The sequence below is a fragment of the Dermacentor albipictus genome, chromosome 5, assembly GCF_038994185.2.
Source record: "Dermacentor albipictus isolate Rhodes 1998 colony chromosome 5, USDA_Dalb.pri_finalv2, whole genome shotgun sequence".
NCBI classification, from domain to species: Eukaryota; Metazoa; Arthropoda; class Arachnida; order Ixodida; family Ixodidae; genus Dermacentor; species Dermacentor albipictus.
In genome coordinates, this window is record NC_091825.1 from 92,883,321 (window position 1) to 92,898,117 (window position 14,797).

A 14,797-nucleotide genomic window follows, 5' to 3' on the forward strand; every position below is an offset into this window, starting at 1 on the left:
GTGCAGATATTATTTTTCATGCGTTCAGCATTCTCTGGAAGGTTACCCCAATTTCCCGCCATTGCCAAACCATTCTCGTGTGCCGACCCTGGAAATAGCTCAGTATAACGCAAAGTGTAACCAAACCCATATGCAGGAGACAACCGGTATTACTTCGATCACCACTTCCTCAAGGACCACTTTGGAACCCCATGCAGCGTCTGCACACTAAATGAATAAATAATATACCCATGAGACTCCATCTGTAAAACCCATAGCACCACCCACAACACATAGTGGAATAAGCACCTCTAAAAACATGCTAAACCGCATTCTTCGATAGAAGCCGGAAATGCTTCTTCATAATTTTTTTTTTATACTTCAATGCCGGAGTTTCCTACGAACCTTCATCGGTGCCCGTTCAGCGCACACCTAATGACAGTGGCGAGCATGGATTTGCTGTGCATTACGTTGCGATGCTGTCGAACGGTAACATGCCAATTGTTCGGTTATTTCTGAAACATAAATGTTAATTCTTGTACAATTCTTTGCAAATGCTTTAGTAAGCGTAATGAGCCAGCAATAAATTTTTCAAACATTTTGTCAATATGTGCAACCATAGAGAGTTAACATATTAGCAGTGGTACACATTCAATATATCAATAATGGGTAAAAAGAGCACATTTATTAAGTGTTCCGTCAGGGTGCTGTTAAAAATATTCATCGTTCCGTTTAGTTGATGGTGTCAATAAAGAACAAAAAAAAGAACGAATCACCAATTCTTTGAAACTGGCGCAAATCGACGCCTAAGTTTTGAATACTAGTTAGTCCGTTGCGTTTTGTGGGAAGGACTCTGAAGTTATCTGATATTTCTCCCCTTTTTTAGCTAAGTAATTGAAAAACTAATCCATGTTCACCTGTCTAACTACCTAACAAAATTGAGCCTACCTCACCAGAACCAATTTGAATTTAGACAAGGATATTCGGCAAACCTAGCCCTCATTTACTTTATAGAAAACTGTAAACTAGAAATTGACAAGGGTAGCTTCGTTGGTTCGGTTTTCGATCAACAGTTACGCACAGCATCGTATTTTGCTTCAAGTACGTGTCGGTAAGATGTACTTACTCGTTTGGAATGCCAGTTTTCTTTTTACGAGTAAGATGCACTTCTTCAACGAATAAAAATATTTGTTCAAGTCGTCAAGATCCAATGCCGTCAAACAATTTTCAAGTTTTCTGTTTTTTTTTCCTTACGCTCTTTAATTGTGCATTCTACGGGAGCTCTAAACTCGGTACCGGTATAGTGAGTGAAGAGATTTTTCTAAAATTATGAAAATGTTGAAGGCAGGATTGCCAGGCAGTGATTCTTAGTTCTCCCCGTGTGTCCTCTTTTGAGAACTGCTATGAAACACAGTTTCCGTTGTCGTGCGAACGTACGAGAGACCGACCTGTTAATGATACGTGATAAGGAGCCGCGTGTGCCCACTGAGCTATCTTTCATTAATGGAGTACGAGCATGCTAAATTTGTGTCGTAGTTTTTTGCGGCTGAGGCGGCTGCAAAACTTGCCAATTGCGGCTAGTTATTCCTAATTTGAGGAAATATTATAATTCAACGATGCACAGCAATAACACCAAAGTAATGCTTTAGCCGCGCAGGTAAACATATACTAAAGCAGGAAAAAGCTCACTTGCGGGCACCCTTCAGTGATCCTATGCTCGAGTAGCGCTGAGCCTGCGTCTGATTGGCGCAGTACATGCCCATCCAGGTGATGGTCCAGCCAAAAACCATGGTCCACACCGTGTAGGTCTCGTATGGGCTTACGCTGAAGCTGTGAAAGAGGAGTCATGATGTATAGTAAAAATCATACAGACTGAAACACCACGCCATAATTTTTTTGCTTCTACAGCAGCAACTAATAAATCGGTAAGCACTGTTTTCGCAGCAGGATCTACAATGGATGTTCTCTTTTTTTTCACATTGCGAGGTGCGATGGCAGATGGTAGATTACAGTTACCGATAAGAGAACTTCCTTGGCAATAGGGGACAACGGCGAAAACTTAGCACCAAATATAGCACGTGATGGCTCCGTCCGGGAGCATCGACACGAGTGTTAGCATATAAGAGCTTCAGGGTGCCGAGTGCCACCTCCAGAATTTGCCTGCAGTAAAATTTGTTTATTAATCCAAATTTTGTCATGTCGGAATGTATGGCTTTAAAGTTCTGGAATAATTTCTAGATGTGCTCTCTAGAGGCCTAGCAGATATTTTTCTTCGGCTATAGATGATTAACTGCCAATAAAGGACGTACAGGTAAAATGTAAGTCTTCATGCAAGGGCCATCGTATGGGGAGGATTTTCGCCGACGTGCACATAGACTGCTTTAACTTATCTTACTGCGAGTATATATACATATCGCTGCTTGATGCCTGTGCGTGACATGTGACCTGCAATATGCTACTCATCGCCCGGAACACCGTAAGCAAGGAATCGCCATTTGCGCAGGATCCGCTGGAGGCCTTCCGACTTCACAGATGAGACAGATAGTCACTTTTTCTTCTTTAACGCATGACAGACAGCCTCGATGACGTATTATCCGCCATAGAATATATCTAAGAGCATAGAAAGGCGGATTTACTTGGAGCGCCGTAGGAATGGCGTAGAGGAAGGGAAGGCCGGGCAGATGGCATAGAAGGAACATTCGATTAGTGCTTTTTAGGAGTAGTTGATGGCTAAATATTGCTTCTGACAAATGCGTAAAGTGTCGCTCAAGACATTCTTTGAAGCAAAGTTCTTCCGCTAGGCTAAAGTAGCCGAGCCTGTTCCCAACCAATGCATATAGTGCTGCGACATTCATAGATCATCTATGATCAAAATATATGTGAGTATCATAACAATAATTCAAGCCTGGTAATTTAATCATTACAGCCATATTGACTTACTTATTGAAAATTAGGCGGCCTCCATCGCTTGCGATTTGCCACATAGCGCCGAAGCCTCCTAAGTGATGCAGACCCTGAAACAAAAATGGAGATGGATTTAGAACAAGTTTATGTAAAAGAGATTTGTAAATAGCATAATCTGCACAGCACTAGTGCGCATTCCTGCACTGCCTTACCCTAATTCCAGTAGAGCTCAGGACGAAAAACACAAAGTTGGGCCCCACGGTCGTCTCCTTCCTCGAGTATACTCTATCAGCAGTATTACAACAAACCCACGCTGTAATACCCGCAATAAATTTCCAATGCATAAAACTTTCACAAACCTGTTTCGATCACCACGTTCTGCTCACAGTTGCTGATTCAAATTGTACCTTCATATCCAGTTTACCAAAGACCGGCAATGGCCCCAGGAATAATGAAAGGCTCGGTGATGTTTTTTGTACAGCCTGCCAGCACCTGCGGTCCTTCTTATACAGGCTCTTCGAGATTCCGCTTACCGGTGGCCCCATATCGACAATCGTTCGCAGCCTACAGCACTCCTACGTTAAGACGTGCTCAATTGGCTACAACATGATCTTATTGGCTGAACTGTGCGCGACGAGAGCCTACACCTTTTCGCTTTCGTATTCCGTTCCTTCGACAGCGAACGTTTCTGGTGTGTGGGCGTGGGCTCGTTTGCAAGCGCTTGATGCCCTCTTTTGCCACATTGATGGCATATGGAACTGCAGTGTTGGCACGATGCTGCTCCAGAGCCTCTTTACGTCTTTACACAAAAAGACTGATTTGTAATTCTTCCTCCAGTGTCTTCCTTGCAGCTGTTGGTGTACCATGTTGACGACGACGCCCTCAGTCCATGCCAAAGAATATCGCATGCCACGAGCGTCTTCATTCGCTTTCTCAGAAACTAAGGCGAATTCTTCGGCTTCTTCAATGGTAAATTTCTTAAGGGCGAGTCGCAAACAATGCAGTCCCGCAATCCCGCAAACAATGCAGTCCAGCAGCATGTAGTCCAGAGTCATCCCGAAGTTGCAGGTCACGGTCAGTCTGCTTAGCTACGCAGTGTAGCTCCAGACGCTTTCCAGCTCTTCCTGTCTTCGCATAGGAAAGGAATAACTCGCTGCTGTTTCGTTTTTCTTAGGGTTGAAATGCTCATCCAGGCATTTTACAACGTCGTCATACGCCAGATACTGCTGGCTGCAGACCTTGCAACACCCGGACGACACTGTCGGTCAGCGATGAAACCAGCAGAGCCTGACGTTTTTCAGCGTCTGTCATCCCGCTACCTTCAAAACAGGCTTCTCGCGTGACACCATGAGTGGTCCAGGTGCTCGTAGTGCCTTCGAAAGCAGGAGGTCGATGCGTCATTCCTACGGTCTCAGTGACGAGGTGCGTCCAACCATATTCCCATCCTGGTCGCCACTGTTTGTATCTTTAGGGAGCGCGGAAAGCATGACACTTTATAGTGCTAACAAGAATAAATGTTTAAGGAAAAGGCTGCACTTGTGATTTTATAACCTGGCCATGCGGCCACAGCATGCGCAATTACAAAGCGTGCAGGCACGCACTATTATCGGGGTGTGTATCTGCCGATCTCCGATACAATCGTTTACCCCGAGGCGCAGCAGGAACTGCCTGTACGCGTGGTGAGGTATCCCTAGCACTGCCTTTGGTGCACTGCAGAGGAGGGTGCGCTTCTGGTTCCTCTCGATTTGACGAAGTTCATGGTAGGGGAAATGGTACGTTATTCTGCTGATTATGACGGCTTGTACGATTTGGAATGCATCTTTTTCTTGGAGTCCTTGACACCTGTTTGTAATGCACTTTGTCATAGGTGTTATTTGTGTAAATTGTTGGCGCAGCCGGTGTAGGATACGTGTGGCCTTGTCATTGTATTGCATGTGAAGGCCTATCACGCGGAGTCTACCCTTCGATTGAGGTTTCGATTAATGTACACTTTGACATCCTGTGGTACATCGGCCTTATTGCGTTTTTTGGAACTCTAAGTCGTGGAGAGCCTTGTCTGAAGGATGGCAGAGGCTGAGGCACAACCGCCGGCTTAAACAATGAATCACACGGATTACACTAAAGGCGGAAGAATACGCCCCCATAGTCTCTGAGAGTATGGTGGCCAACTGTTCTCAGATAGTTGTATTCCTCCTATATGAATACAACTCTCTGATAACAATTGGCACATCCTTTGTCACCGCCTTAACAGCACGTACACTGAGCACAAGTGAAACTGGTTCCTCTCAAACGCACACCAAAATATCCACTAGAAATATCATATAACTGCGGACGAAGAAGCAAAGCAAACATTTGGAAAGAAGCACTTCAAGTATTGCCAATTAACCGAATGAGAAAGAAAGGGAAATTTCATGGCACACACAAAACGTTTTGCTGTATATCAAAGCGTGTGCAGACAGGCCTATTGAGGGCTTCCACTTCCATCTGAAGTGCAGCGTGCTACTCACAGTTGCAATGACCATGATGTAGGCGACATATATGAGGACCACTTGGACGACGTCAGTCCACACCACTGCTTTAATACCACCCTGCAAGAAATCATGGGTATGAAAATAAGATAAAAAATTTACACAAGAATAAAGTATACAGCGTTGACTGAATAAAACACATAGAATACCGCTAGCAAAAAAAAATAGGCACAGTTTCACCCGAAAGGCGAAGCATTGATTGCCATAGCAAATTAGCGGACAGCTATAGGAAGTAATAATAGTAGTTTTATCGGCCGTATATACCTCTAAGCATAGGCACACTAACTAAATTAACAAGCCTGATGTGACGCACGCACGAGCAAACTTGACCGCATCTGACTCGATGACCGCAGAAACTCGCTGTCACAGCGCTGGCGTGAGAAAACGCGGCAGAAGCACCGAGCGAAGTGACATTCGTGCTGTCTATCGCTTCAACGAAAAGTGAGCACCGAGAACACGCAGCACGCACAATACTACGAGCCGCCAATGCACCTAGACTTTGCCCCCAACCCAGATCACTCTCAAGAAATGGCCGGGCGACGCGCGCAGCCGCCACATATGCAGTCGCAACGGAAGTAGAATGACCCCTTCCCTTTATCCCCTCCCCCCGGTGCCTCGCAACGTTGAGTGCCTCGGGCACGACAGCAGATGGTCCACTTTCTGCCCACTGTCCTCTCTTTAGCGCGGACGATATTCAGCGGTGATCGTCGGCTCCCGTCGCACAACATCACTCGCACATACAGCATACGGTGCGCAGCGATGGTGTTATCGTCCTTGAACTGTATGCGCAACCTAACGGCGACGGCGACGGCGTAAATGAGCTTGGAGTGTCCATGTCAATAAAGAAGTAATGTTATGTATGTTCTTTTATGCAGCATAGAGCAAATACTATAGGCGGCCAACAAAAATGCCGCATCACATTCTCTGCAAACAGGCACTCCGCAGCTCAATGTTGCACTTATGCGATGGCTGGTCGATTTATGTGCCACGTTAAGCGATGTGGATAAATGTATCTATCTTTCATGTGTTACTATGTGGTCTTTTTTAACATGATGATTATCACGCTTATAGAGAAATGATGAAAACAACGGTTTCGATTCTGCTTTTATCCAACGGCCTGCTCCAGAGCCACCTTTAATCAGTAGCGGCAAGAATATTGAAGCATAATAATCCTATTCGACAATATCCAGCGTTATGCCAGAACTAAACAGAAAAAAGCCGGTGGTGGGGGTGGTGGTGGGGGTGGTGGTGGGGGTGGTGGTGGTGGGGGTGTAGCAACAGGAAAGCTTAGCCTGGTGACTAAGGCAGGCTATTGTTCCACCAGAGCATCTCTTATAACATTACTATCGTGTTTCACCACACGTCCATCAGACCATCCTTTCTTAAGAATCCGATAAGGAGAGAGAGAGAGAGAGAGTGAACTTTAATAAGCACCAGCAGTTTTGTTGGCTGGGCCTAGGCCTCCCACGATGGGACGTCGAGGTCTTGCCTCTTCGCCGCTTCGTAGGCCTGCTGGGTCGCCCAGTCCGATAAGGAGAGGTCAAGTTTCTTTTCGGTCTATAAATGGTTCTTCGGGGAACTCAAGGTGTTGCAGACACGTATGTGGAAGGACATTTTGTTGCAGGTTTTTAAGGAGAGCAGCCCTCTCGTCTCGGAATTTTGGGCATGACCACAGAAAGCGTTCAATGTCACCTGTCTCGTCGCATATGCTACTTCGGAGAATTGATACGCCCCATCTTTAAGAACAATGCTAGTGTACGAACCGGTCCTGTCCTTATTAGATATAGAAGTGAGGCTTGCTCTCTACGAAATCTCTTGGTTACGCATGACATATGTGGTGGAACCCAAAGTGACCCCAAGTGATTTCGAATGTAAGATTTCTTAACTTTATTGCTCTTTGGACACTTGACTTAGGGAGGATGATGGAGCGCTGCGCATTCCAGAGCATAAGTTTTCTCGTGGCCAGCAATGCCAATGTGGGAGGTAATCCACTGAAACTTCACCGTGAAGCCGTTGTTGCCGTGTTCTTTCTCGAGAGCTAGTGATTTACGTGGGAACTTGGACGCTAGGCCACGGTGGAGTTGTTGCAACGCGGCCTTTGAGTCCGCAAGGAGGACCACATTTTGTGGAGGCAATGTCTTTAGTTTGCGCAGAGCAGCAGCTATTGCCACGCCTTCAACGACTGTCGACAAAGCTGTACAGTCCCGATGGCCAAACCACGCATATCTCAAAGAGGGAATGTAGAATACAGCTGCGCAGCGATCTTCGTCTATTTTGACAGAGCCATCGTTGTATATTGAAGGTTATTCGAGTAACTCATGTTCTTGTGTTCCAGAATTAGTGACTTGACTTCTGAAGTGGGAATGAAGCTCTTTGACTGCAGTCGTGTTACACTTAAGTTGCATGTTATAGCCCCGAACGTTCAGGGTGGGTCTACCTATTCCTTCTGTCTCTAGCAGCTTAATCCTAAGACTCGAAGTGTGTTGAGGTCTGCATAAAAATCTGAGCGTGGCCTGTTACCTACACCTCCTAAGAGGGCTCTGCCGCGCGAAGACTCACTCAGACGTAGTATTTGGTCCATGAGAGTCTGGGCAGCCTGAAGTCGCAGAGGACGTGACTCAGCTGTGTAGAGAACTTTTTTGTTAGATGTTGGCAGAGGCACTCCCAAGAACAGCCGAAGACCTTTTCTGTGTAAGGTTTCCAAGCGGTCGTATTGGCTACTTGAGGGTGAGTGACATCAGAGGTAGCTGGCATAGGAACCGACTTGCAACCAACGCTGTATGTAGCCGTAGCATTGTCATTGGGTGGTCGCCCCAGCGTATGCCAGCAACTTGCATGAGCACATGAAGCCTCTATGACGATGATGCCACAACGTGGTCAACAGCATGGCGCAAGTGTAGCTTGTGGTCCAAGGTAATGCAAAGCAATCAAACGTTGGGGACTTGTCGAATCTGGTACCCGTTAAAATTCAGCTTTTTCAAGTTTGTAGATTTGTTTTAAATTCCAGAAAATAGCATGAATGATGATTTCCCTCCTGATAGTGATAATCCAAGAGTTGTCAAATGGCCTTGAATGGCCCTGGGCTATTTGCGCGAGATGACGATGCTGGTAGCCGGAGACACCATATGCAGATATCACCGGCATATATAGACGTCTTCACTAATGTTCGACGGTTTAGTGCTCTTGAGAAATTCGTCATGGAGATGTTAAATAACAAAGGAGATAGAACACTCCCTGTGCTACGCCATGAAATATACCAATTTCATCGCTCCAAATGTTGCCGACACGAACTCTGATCCGACTAAAAAAGCCACAAAAGATATTCAAGAAAATCAGGAAGCGTGTCCATATTAGTGCATTCACCTTGTTCTGGATTAATTCCTCACTTAATCGTGGGGTGTGCACAAATGTCCTTTTTACGGTTTGGCCCGTGAATGTCTTGGAGCACCAGAAAGTGCATCTCGTATGCCATTACGGGGGTGATTCGGAGACGCCAGGTAACTGCACGAGGCGGCTTGTCTCCTTCGAAGGTAACTAGGCAAGCCCCTGCTTTGCCCATGAGTCGTTCTAAAACTATGCGAAGTGTTTGGGCATGGATGTCCTACATCAGCATGTCATTGATTTCAGTGATATTGACTACGCGGATAACATCTAGGCAAGTGCCTCGTCTGTAGTTTTGGCGTGCAGTCACCTGGATGGAGTTCCCGCTGTCATTGCTGAGTTGTTTCATGTGTACTAGCCGCCCACTGTGCCCTTCCTCGTAAGTGATCAGCAGTACAGTGCTAGTGTCCTTCAGAATGCGGGGATGCGTTTTCAGCTTGTTATGATTCGGTTGCGCAAGTCAACGCATCGTCCGTTAAAGTGTTCCCGGAGTGATAAAGTCAACGGGAAAACTCAGTGCCCTTCCACTTTGTGAAGAAGAATGAACAGCGATGGTGTATAATGTGAGCCCCTTAATGGCGAGCAGCATCTCCAGTACAAGTCGGCCAGACATTGCACTATCTTCAGGATCGGACCATGTATGGGGAGTTTTGTGTCGACACAGGGACACCATCCTGGGGGAACTAGACCTTAACAGCTTGGCTGTAAAATTGGTTACGTCTCTGTGTTTCCTATTTAATAAATAATTAATGACGATGAAGAACGCGCGAGCAGCGTCACGAGGGCATTCGCGTGGTAGCACCGAGGGGCGTCAACGAGCCAGCTGTGGAAGAAGACGACGATGTTGTAGCCAATCCTGATTATGATAGTTTTGTGTCGACACATGGACATGATCCTGGGGGAACTAGCCTTTAACAGCTTCGCTGTAAAAGACAAGGTTCCACGAAAAAATACATTTTTTCTTTCTTTTTTTCTACGAATACAGCTTCCGATATGGTGATGTACTATTGGGAAACAAGTCTGCTTCTTAAACGAACTAGGAGACCAGAGAGCAAACGTCATACATTAGATATGACATTAAATCACAAAGCAAATCAACATCCATAGGGCAGGGCATAACGTTCAATTGAAGTTATTTATATGCGGTAAATTAGTTGATGGAAAAAAAACACGTAGCATTCGGTGATGTTTGTGCCCCACAACCCTCAAAAGCTCTTTTGACACCTGCAGTCGTTTCGCTGGCGCTGCAATTATCTCCCTGCAAGCTGCCAAATGTCATGTTCAACATTTGGGATCTAAACGTACTGACAAGCAATTAGGTCTGCATTATGAATGCCTGCATCGTATCGTTGTTTTTGTGTGTGTGTGCATAAAATGTTAACTAGAACACGTACCGATGTAGTTAGTCTCATATATAAGCTGTTCCAGCAGGAATTGGCTAAGCTTTTACTAAAGAAAGGATTGAAAAAACCGGCGCAAGGTACGATCATAAGAACCACAATGTTCGGTCGTCAGAAGTCTGGCGGCCGATAGCCATAGGTCTGATAATCCTACCTTGCACTGGGACATTTTTTTTATTTTGCTTTGAACAGCTTGGCTAAATGTTAGTTAAGACACGCGGTATATCAGTTTCGGCTTACTTAGCATTCCTTTTCAGTGAAATATGACTGCTGAATACAGTGATCTAATGCAACAGTATAATGTCCTTAACGAATGAAACTATGCTGAGACAAAAAAAGATAAATTTAGAAAAATCGAAAGAGATGCAAGGACATGAAATCATGGTTACTAGAGTATCAGCTTGACGGGATTCTTGCCACAGTTCTCGTGGCGCAGTTTCAGTAAACAGTGAGGAAGCATACACGTACATATAATCTCAAAAAAAAGAGAGAGATTAAAAATCACTTCTATAGACAAACAAGATTTGCTCAATTACAGTAGCGTGTACTAACGGAAATTCTCGAAAAACATATACGAAATTGACACAATATATAACTCGTTTACAGCGTTCATTAGAATGGTGCTATTCACAACATTTCTATAAAAAAATGGGTACATTATCGGTACTGGTTGGTCTGAATTGCCTATTTACATTGTTGCTTAGGGTTTGCAATTTCACAATCGCTCAATGAGTAGAGATAATTCACGCACTCCGCGTTTAAAACACAGAGGCTGATTACCGCCAACAAGAATAGGTTCTAAAAATATTATCATGACAAAATATTATCATCACCTCCATGGCATTGCGCTTAAACATCCCTATAGTACTTGACACTCCGCTTATCGACATTGACACAAAATGTGCAAGCGTTAAAAGACATGTAAAGTAATCCGTAATCTGGTTGCCGCAATCGTTGTAACGGTGAGAATATTGCACTTACTATTGACGTATAGAATGTGCAGACGGCGCCATTCAAGAGTATGGAAGACCATACCGGGAAACCGGTCACTGCAGGATAAGTATTCAAGCAAATAAAAAGCAGCTCCATTTAGAACTACGCACTCTCCATGCCATGAAGGCACCGTTGATAGGATGACAATTGTGTTTGTCCTGATCACTAGGTGAAATAAGCCGATGCTAAACTGTTTTCTGGGTAAGTCGCTCTTTGGCACTTAACGTTGCAACTTCTTTAAGCCTACAGGTACAGCAAAGTGGACTATTGCATCAGCTTAGCCTATTTCAATATTTTGACAAGGTCCATCACCACACTGCATTATATTGTGAAGCGTTGTTCATCACTTGCCGAGATACCATTTTGAACTGCCTCACATAAATCATGAAGACAATGACATAAGCAACATGTCAGAAGTATCTAACCGATATTCATTTGTCTAGAGTAGACTCCGGTCAGATAGACAAAACAGGTCAGAATTCATACACAATAACGACCACAATAAAGCGCATGTTATACTAGTGACAATTGAAATCACACATATCAAAAGTGCATATATCAGCTGATGCAATATGCGTTGCAAAGATATCCCGACGAAACAGTGAAAGAGCACAAGTATTTCCCAACAAGTATATCAGCGGACACAGCTTTCCTTTGTTATACTTAAACACAATATGAGGGACTAAGGACACAATGAAAATATAAAGAGCAATACACAATAACATGCGTGCACGTAACACATTGAACTACGTACAATAGCAGCAACACAAGAACATTTTGAAGTTTGCTCTGAAGAAAAAGCACTGATAGCGATATCAAAATATTACACAACTCCACGAAGTAAGGTTCGTAGTATGATCAGCCAGAAAACATTGAGTTGCTAATAAAATAAGCATACATGTTATCACGCGCACACAGAAAAATATGCATGGGACCCCCTCGATGACCGCGACCACAACGCTGGCGCGATGAAGAGCGCCAACAGCGGAGAGTGAACGGTACTGTGGCCTCTCCTTTTTAAGTGTCTCTGAGGCTTCACATTACGTGACCTGCAACTCTAGACGCGCGTGCAAGCAGTGCGCTTCCAGCCACGAGCGATCTCGGCTCGTCAAACTGTTGGATAAACTCGCTGGATAATAGAGGGTTTTAGCGTTTCCGGAATTTCGCAAGATGCGGGCGTAAATATTTGCTACAAAACGATAATCGTCATCTGACTTGCTTGCTTTTCCTTCCTTGAAAACGCTGCGCTCGCTACTTTCCTGTCGAGAATGCTCGTCATGCTGATAACGGGCGTGCCGTTCGTGACTTGGAAGTACCGCGCTCGCCGCGTTAAGGAAAGTAAATGCGGACAAGACAGACGTTGTGTGGCAAAAGGGTGTAATTTTGCTTAAAAGTTAGCGGTGAGTGTACAGAAACATGATTCGCTGCTGTGCTGGAAAATAGCTTGTCCATTGCAAAATCCTTGCGCGTTTATTCCCTGCAACCACCGACGCATGAAAGAGGCAAGTGTACACTTAGCTCCTTGAGTCTCACAGGCTGGTAGTTCCATATTATGCACAAAGAATTACAGAAAATGCCTCTACATATTTCGATAAACAGGAATCTGGAAGTAGCTTACCAGACCCGAGGGCAAGTGATGGACCGTATAACGCAACGCCCAGGTAGAGCAGCTGCAACATATACAGACAATGCTGACTTTTTTTGTTGAGTGTCTCATACGAAAATGTTAGGCACGCACGTTTCTATATATGAAAATTTTCAGTTTCCTCCTAAATATTTCTTAGTTTTTTTACATTGTGCAGGTTGAGCGAATCCAGCAAATAAAATAAGTTGTCTTATCACTGCAGAGTGCAAGGTGAACCGCGATACAAAACTCTAACGGATGCAATAAGAAATAACACAACCAGAGGAGCTGGCAGCTTACAGAAGAATTACACCAAGAAAGCTGTAGGAGAGGTGAGTATCGAGAACGCGGAAAGTCTGCGGACAGTTGCCTTTTGTTGCCATTTACAAACAATGGTAGACTATCTAGATCACACAGTTCCACAGCTAAGGTCATTCGTAGTCGACTTACAATACAGTGAACGTACCATTAAGTGCATTGCTGCGGTAAATATCAAAACTCGAAGACAAAATAATGGAGATAGCTTGGCGAAATAGTGAAACATTAGCTGCGTCTTCTCCGCTTGAGGACTACATGTCAAATAAATAGAGAACAAATATTCTGTTTACATATGGGCATCTCCGTGTTGTCACACGGCAATGTCCATATGTAAACAGCGTATCTGTAAACAGGACGCCAGTTCTACAACCGGACGCTTTTCGTGTCACACTTCCTCCTAGGATATGTTTTAATGTTCATCTAGCTGCACGAACCACTTTGCTTTAAAACGCAACAAAGTAATCACACGCATGCAAAATGACATGAAAAGACAATCTCTGGCTCCATCTCAAAAGCAAATTTTTCTCACCGTGTGCACGATGAAAAGTAAGGACCCTATCTTCCTGATGACCCGTGAAGTGAACCTCTTCTCCAGGTACTGCAAGAAACAAGAATTAATTGTAGCGTCAAATTCGAGGTGCGTTGCCAATTTATTCCCCTAGACAGACTAGTTTCATAAGCAGCATTTCGTGTTAAACTTCATTCGACGCCACGTATCGAAGTGTCAAGTAATACGAATTGCGATAGTCATACCTTTAAGACTAGATTATTATTGATAACAGTTCAGAAAAGATCAAGCTTTATTGAAACATTCCTAGCGTCTGGATAGTAGATTTTAGCGCAGATTAGCCCATTGCTGAGGAAAGCTAAAAATAAAGCTCAGGTCATTTTATATACAAAAGAATAGACTCATGGGCTAGTTGGTACAGCATAACTTGAGGCAAAGCGCAAGAAGCACATAGGACAACAGAAGGGAACGAAGAGAAAGCGCTACTAACAACTGAATTTTTATTGCACATGGTTACCCCATATATGCCATAGTACAACAGGAAGAAAAAAGAAGGCCACCATCCAACATAGACTTCTTTTCGATAAAATCATCCACCATAGGCCGCTACCACGATAGAACACAATTTCTTTTTTTACAGCGACACAGATGGGCCACTTAGAGTTATCGTTTCTAATCATTTCGAATGCCTCAATGATCTTCGTAGTCACTTGATCTGGGCTTCCAGATATCACTTGTGGGTTTGTCGAACAAGGGTTTACAGCCACAATGCAAGCAGTGTGCGCCTATATAGGTGACCAGTTTTCAGCAGATTATTAACGTTGTTCTAATGTTCCCGTAAGCGAGCATTGAGGACTGTGCCTTTAACGCTCATTGACGATCATTGACGCTGCGTCCTCGTTCCCTTCTGTTGTGCTACGTGCTATTTTGCGCTTTGCCTCAAGTCAAATTTTCTATATCCGCACAACAGGTATCATAGCTCATGTAAAGCTCCTCTGGCTATGTGATATGATTGATTTTACCTTAGGTCACGCCGTATATAATAGCACATTTTATCAAACATGACGTTGGTATTCTAGCCAACAAGTCAGTTTAAACAAAATAAGTCCGGTATCTTAAGAAGTCGTAAACAGAAATAACGGTGCTCCTTCGTGCAGTGGGT

At 44.3% G+C, this 14,797-nt stretch overlaps 1 protein-coding gene across 1 annotated transcript in view; it reads right to left on the minus strand.

Annotated features, from left to right (window-relative positions):
• LOC135897065 (sodium-coupled monocarboxylate transporter 1-like) overlaps nt 1-14,797 on the minus strand; it is a 76,883-nt gene that overhangs the window by 18,747 nt on the left and 43,339 nt on the right. The window contains exons 4-9 of the mRNA XM_065425648.1: nt 13,657-13,725; nt 12,804-12,855; nt 11,174-11,241; nt 5,391-5,471; nt 2,920-2,993; nt 1,669-1,809 (exon numbers count right to left, since the gene is read on the minus strand). Coding sequence (XP_065281720.1) covers nt 1,669-1,809; nt 2,920-2,993; nt 5,391-5,471; nt 11,174-11,241; nt 12,804-12,855; nt 13,657-13,725 — 485 coding nt within the window. The remainder of the gene's footprint in view (nt 1-1,668; nt 1,810-2,919; nt 2,994-5,390; nt 5,472-11,173; nt 11,242-12,803; nt 12,856-13,656; nt 13,726-14,797) is intronic.